At 42.6% G+C, this 6,836-nt stretch overlaps 1 protein-coding gene across 9 annotated transcripts in view; it reads right to left on the reverse strand.

The window, feature by feature from the left end:
* Positions 1-6,836, reverse strand: part of SLC4A4 (solute carrier family 4 member 4) — a 187,948-nt gene that overhangs the window by 74,670 nt on the left and 106,442 nt on the right. For all 9 annotated transcript variants that reach the window (XM_081924839.1, XM_081924842.1, XM_081924835.1 and 6 more), the window contains one exon: positions 6,269-6,404. In XM_081924839.1, the coding sequence (XP_081780965.1) occupies positions 6,269-6,404 (136 nt within the window). The remainder of the gene's footprint in view (positions 1-6,268; positions 6,405-6,836) is intronic.

Below are 6,836 nucleotides of genomic sequence, written 5' to 3' on the forward strand. Positions count from 1 at the left end.
TGATACCAGCTTTTCAAAGTCTGTTTACATTTCCAGCCACACCGCCGCTGCCGCCCCCTAGCCCCCAGAAGTAGAGCAATGGCAGTAACCGAGACATGAATTCAGACAACACACAAAACCACCGTGAGCATAAACCAGCAACTATGGCTTCAAAGGGGGAAAATTTTGTTATTTTTGTTGATTATTGTAAAAGTAACACAATATTTTCGAATGCACAGTATAGTTTTCCCATAATTTAGATCAATAATTTAAAGAAACATTTTTTTAAAAAGTATGAATTCATGTTAGCTAAGTCATTTACAGTGGTACCTCAGGTTAAGTACTTAATTCGTTCCGGAGGTCTGTTCTTAACCTGAAACTGTTCTTAACCTGAAGCACCACTTTAGCTAATGGGGCCTCCTGCTGCTGCCGCGCCACCGGAGCACGATTTCTGTTCTAATCCTAAAGCAAAGTCCTTAACCCGAGGTACTATTTCTGGGTTAGCAGAGTCTGTAACCTGAAGCGTATGTAACCTGAAGCGTATGTAAGCTGAGGTACCACTGTATGGGCTTTTTGTTTTGTAATCTAAATTATTGTTTTGTATTTTTTTGGTGATTTGAATATCATGGAAGGGAAATAAAATAAGGCCTGATAAATAATAAACAGATTTTTTTTATTATGGTTTGCCAGCCAACTGCAAATCGTGGTTTGTCTATTCAGATCTTCAAGACAAAGTAAAGTTTATTTAATTGTGGTTTGACACAATGTCTCAAGGGAGCCCCATGCAACCCGCTCTTTCCAGTTCCTGCATGATCTCCCTTCAAAACAGTGTTGATTTAATGCGAAATCCTGCAGCTGCTCAACCTGCCATCATTACGGTGGTGGAGATTTAATTATGCACCTGCTGGGCCTCTCTCCCACACGCAGCTATTAAAAGCTAAAGAAGCTACCCTCCAGGTCAGGAGTTTACAACCCTTGTCTGTGCTTATGAAACAGCCCTTAGGTGTGGAAAAATGTTTCTACACCAGACGGCATTTGCCCTTTGTCCTAATCTACAACTAAAAGAAGATAAAGACAAGACTTTGCTTTCCTCCCTCCCCACCCCACCATGGTTTGTCCGGACAAATTTTCCCAATCATTTTTCACAGCAGAAAAATAAGGAAATGTTCATTTTTGTTGGCAATCTTCTTTTTCATTTAATTTAGCATGTTGTCCAAACCAGAAGTCGTGGTTAAGACCATACTTTAATGACCATGAGCTGTACACAAGAACAAGCCTTAGCAGAACAAACTCACAGTTATTCTGGAGAGGCATAAACCACAAGACCAGTGTGTTAAGTCAAACCATGGTGCAGTGTAGCAAAAAAGACTGCAGAGGAAACTCTCTGAGAACCTGCTTGTTCACACAGCCTCACCAAACCAAAGTTTGGTTTACAGTGCAAAAACCAGCTCCCTGGGGGAATTTTATGGGCTTCAAGGCAGACAATACAGAGCTCAAAACCTGCCTTGTGCCACAGATGGTGGAGAAAAATGTGTTTGACTTGGAAGATGCCTGTAGAATTAATTTAAAGCCTTAAAACTCAAGCCTAACCTTGGTCTGAGAAACAGGGGCAGACCATGGCAGTTGTGTTTAAAAACATAAATCTCTGATCCAAACGTTTCTGTAAAAATCGCAGGTGTGTCACAGACACAAGTTCACATCCAGCACCTTTTCTGTACAGTGGTACCTCGGGTTACAGACGCTTCAGGTTACAGACACTTCAGGTCACAGATTCCACTAACCCAGAAATAGTACAGTGGTACCTCGGGTTAAGAACTTAATTCGTTCTGGAGGTCCGTTCTTAACCTGAAACTGTTCTTAACCTGAGGTACCACTTTAGCTAATGGGGCCTCCTGCTGCCGCCGCGCCACCGCCACACAATTTCTGTTCTCATCCTGAAGCAAAGTTCTTAACCCGAGGTACTATTTCTGGGTTAGCGGAGTCAGTAACCTGAAGCTTATGTAACCTGAAGTGTCTGTATCCCGAGGTACCACTGTACCTCGGGTTAAGAACTTTGCTTCAGGATGAGAACAGAAATCGCATGACGGCGGTGCAGCAGCAGTGGGAGGCCCCATTAGCTAAAGTGGTACCTCAGGTTAAGAACACTTTCAGGTTAAGAACGGACCTCCGGAAAGAATTAAGTTCGTAACCAGAGGTACCACTGTACTTCTGTCACACAGAAATATAGTGCTCACCCCTTTACGGAGGTAATATACAATTTCTCTGCATAACGTAGCAACAGCTAGAGCCCTGCTAGAGCAAGTCAAAGGTCACCTAGTTCAGCATCCCATTCTCAAAGTTGCCAACCAGATTCCTGAAAGAAGGACATAATGGCAATCGCCTTTATGATTGCATTGCTGGAGGTGTAAGATAGCAGCCACTCGGAGCTTCCATCTTCCATAAATTTGTCTAATCCTATTCTAAAGCCATCCAAGTTGGTGACCATCAGCACATTTTGTGGCAGTGGATTGTAGTAAGAATACCAGATGTTTCTTTTATCATAAGCCAAAAGCGTTTTACTCCTCTGGCTACCAAAACTTCAGCAGCTATACAGAAACATTTGGAAATCATTCTAGAGCAGGAGCCCTCTCTAAGTGGAAACTATCAGGCGTGCCATGGTTAGTCTTTGGCCAACCTAACTCTTGTTCACAAAATCTTCAGTCTTGCAAATTTTCTAGTTTCCAAATTATATCTCATGTAGCTTGTTTCAAATCCATAACAGTTCAGCTCACACCATATAGTTAGTTTCAGTATTGTTTTAAAAGTTGTAGTATATTGTGAATTCCTAATTCTGTTTGTTTTGCGTAAAAATGGGTATGATTACCGGTATGTTTGTTGTTAGATGGCTAGATTAGGGCGTTAATAATAATAAAAGGAAGTGTTCTCCCTAAAACATTTTCTCTTAAAAGTATCCATTTTGGGGAGGGTACAAAATCCAGATCTGTTTAGCTTTAGATACCCTGAGGGATGGTCTTGGGCAACCTGAATTCACTTTATTTCTTCTGAACAATTCATAACGAAAATTTGCATCACAAGACCAATCACAATTGTGTGTGGGAACTTGGGAGAAGAGAGGCATTCACTCAATTTTAAAATAGGTAGATAAACAAGACAGGACCATTTTTTTTATTGGTGTGCTTTTGAGTGTGGAATAAGGAATCAGTGGTGGCTTCATTGATTCAGCTGTAAGTTCAATATCTGAAAAGTCACCTGTATGAATCTTACATCTCCCTGTCTCCTCTCTCCTCCCCACTTTTCTGTATACCAATATGTGAATCCAGTGTATGATGCTTCGTTCTTCTTTAAAGGAACTGTATACAAAATGCCCTTTATGAGTACCCTTTGCTTTTTCTGTATTTAACAACATTTTGTTGTCTTTTTCAAAGCTGCCCTTTTATATATATATATTTAAAAAGGTGTTTCAATACTGGTATTTTCTCTTTAAATTTTATTTTAAAAGATTATTTACCAAAAAACAGCATCTATATGAAGTTTTCGATAATAAACACAGTGATTTAATTGATCTAAGGGTCTCTCCTCTTTCACCTCTGAATCAGCTGTGAGGAATTTATAAGTTTTCTCTTTCATTTTTTATTAACCTCATTGCTGTTGTTATTTAAATTTGCATAGTGCCCTTCATCCGAAGATCCCAGGGCAGTTCATAACAGAAAAACACAAAATGAGAATACAAAATACACAATAAAAACAAAAACCAACCCATAACTCCCCTACAACAAACACATTTAAAAGGCCATTTTTATGCAACGTGCATAAAAATTTTGGGAAAGCTAGAGATGTGTAGGACAACTGGAAGTATTATTTTTGGGGGGCGGGGAGCAGATTATCTAATGCAAAGCAACCCAGAGGAAGCCAGTGTGGTGCAGTGGTTAAGAGCGGTAGTCCCGTAATCTGCGGAACTGGGTTCACATGCAGCTGCTGGGTGACCTTGGGCTAGTCGCACTTCTTTGAAGTCTCTCAGCCCCACTCACCTCACAGAGTGCTTGTTGTGGGGGAGGAAGGGAAAGGAGATTGTGAGCCGCTTTGAGACTCCTTCAGGTAGGGATAAAGTGGGATATCAAATCCAAACTCCGCTTCTTCTTCTTCTTCTTCTTCTTCTTCTTCTTCTTCTTCTTCTTCTTCTTCAGAGCCTCTAAACCAGGCATAGGCAAACTTGGTCCTCCACATGTTTTGGGACTACAACTCCCATCATCCCTAGCTAACAGGACCAGTGGTCAGGGATGATGGGAGTTGTAGTCCCAAAACATCTGGAGGGCCGAGTTTGCCTATGCCTGCTCTAAACCTTACAGAAGCAAAAGTATGAGCTCCTCGTTTTATGGTCACATCACGCAACATCAACATTTCCCTGCATGGAAAGTATGGCCACATACATTAATCATCCAGTGTACACTCATCTGGGAAACCTGTCTGAATCAGTTTTCCTAGAAAAGTGTATACTGGTATAGAAAAAGGCACACACGTTTTGCGACAGCCCCATGGCATGCGTTTGTTGTAAGAGGGTTAGATTTCGGGTTAGGATTGGTGTGTAAGACCAGTGTCCCACTCAGTAATCCTCATGCATGGAGCTTCCCTTGAGAAGTAGGAATCCCAGAGTTAGGGAGAACAAGGTGATATTCACAGGTAGGGATTAATATATCCAAACACAGTAAGAAGCTCTTAAGGCAGACGGTGGGGGAAAAGATTAGCAGAGCTCTGATAACAAGAGAAAACCGAAGAGCTAATATTTAAAAGTGTGGGGGGAGAGGTGGAGGGCCCTGGAAAACAATGACTCAGCACTCGAAGAGAAAAACAGAAGTCCAGATTTGGGGAAAGGGGTCAGTTATTGTAATGTCACAGCAGAGTCTCGCTCAAGCAAGCCCCACTGGAATTACGGCTAGGTTGATTACACGATAGTGACTTGATTAATTATTGTTGAATTGTGTCATCACTCCGGCACAATTTATCTGCATGCTGCATTGCCCGTAAGTGACCAAAATGTTTTTTATGAGTCTACTAAGAAACTAAGCATGGTGTGCATGCAAATTAAAACCCAACCTCAAGGTGTTAAATTCATTCTAATCCCAAAATATCTAAATGTTTGAATGACCGCATTTTGGGAGCTTTATTCTGTTACTTTAAAATGATCTCAGTGAGAAATTATTCAAGCCAAGGGATATAACAACAACAACACTTCATTTTGTATCACTTCAGCTACCTCAACCCTAAAAACAACCCTCTGAGGTAGGACGGTGCTACTGTCCCCATACTGCACAGGGGAAACTGAGGCTGAGAAATAGCACCTTGCCTGAAAACAATCTTGCAAGTTAATGGTTGCGGTGAGAGTTCCTGGCTGAGATCCTATATAATAACCCCTACACTAGATATAGATAGATGATAGATAAATAGAGGAACTATATTTGAAATTCATTTTTAAGCACAGATGGTTTTAATATGAATTAATGATGTTATAACTCAATCACCTTTCTGACAAGTGCCGTGCAAAGATCACTGTCTATGTGTTGTTTGTGTGCTAATCTTCTGAATAAAGGATAGGAACATTAGGAAGCTGCTTTAGACCATTGGGTCTGTCTAGCTTAGTCTTACATACACTGACTGGGTGTGACAATTCAGGATTTTGTGCAGAGGTCCATTCCAACCCCACCTGGAGATGCCAGGGATCGAACCTGCGACCTTTTGTTTGCAGGGCAAACACTCGGCCACTGAGCTACGACCCTTCCCCATAATTAAGGATAACATAGTAGCTCTATTCACCAGCAAATGCTTGGAAAATCCCTCTGGTTCCTTTTTATTGGAAAAGCTTTCCAGAGCCACCAGAGAATAATTAGGAGGAACGGGACAGAGAAAGCTGACTTCTACTGAGTCGGACCATTGGTCCACACATTGCCTACACTGGCTAGCAGAGGTCCTCCAGGATTCAGGATTCAAGCAGGAGTCTCTCTCCCAGTCATACCTGGAGATGCTGCAAATCGTGGATCATAGAATCAGAGAGTTGGAAGGGACAGAGTCCCAACGTGGGGCTCAACCCATAACCCTGAGATTAAGAGCCTCATGCTCTGCCAACAGACCTATCCAGTTCAGGTCCCACCACTGAGCTACAGTCCTAATGATACTTGTGGAACCCCCCAAATTTCCAGAAGAAGGTGCTCCCCAAAATTAACACATGGCTTGCCACAACTTCTTCCTCAAGGGGCCATCCGCTTCCCCCAGAAAAGACAAAGCGATGCCAACTCACCTTGCGGTCTCCTTCCATTCCATCTCCTGCCCATCCACAGCCAGGAGCTCGTCCAGTTCCGTGAAGAGCTGGGGTGGCGCAGGGCTGTCATCGTCTTCGCCCAAAATGAAGCGGATGCGTTCGGCGGCGGGGGAGACTGCAGAGGTGAAAATACTGCGGTTAACGGACTGCAGGATGATCAGGGAGGTGCGATTCCTCTCCCTTCCCTTCTCTCCACATCCATTTGGTTGCTTCTCCTCGTCGCCTGCTCCATCTGACATCTCAGCTCTGAGTGCGGGCTGTCGGCTCTTTTTATTATTATTATTATTTGCTAGGTGCCTATTTCTCAAGTCTCTCTTTTCTTACAACTTACTTCTTAAAAAAAAAAAAACAACTTTCAAGCTGGGGGTAAAGTTCAAGAGGACGTGCGTCTTCTTCCCCCACTCCTCTAAGCTCTGTGTTCACAGCAGACCCACACAGCTCCTCGTCCAAAAACACAGGAGAGAGCTTCCAGGCTCAGCACCAATTTGCTCTATGGTGCTTGCCCAGGGACCTTTAGTACTCTGATCAGCCGAGGTCCTTTAAAGTC

This window comes from Podarcis melisellensis, assembly GCF_964234715.1.
Source record: "Podarcis melisellensis genome assembly, chromosome: 9".
Classification (NCBI taxonomy): domain Eukaryota; kingdom Metazoa; phylum Chordata; class Lepidosauria; order Squamata; family Lacertidae; genus Podarcis; species Podarcis melisellensis.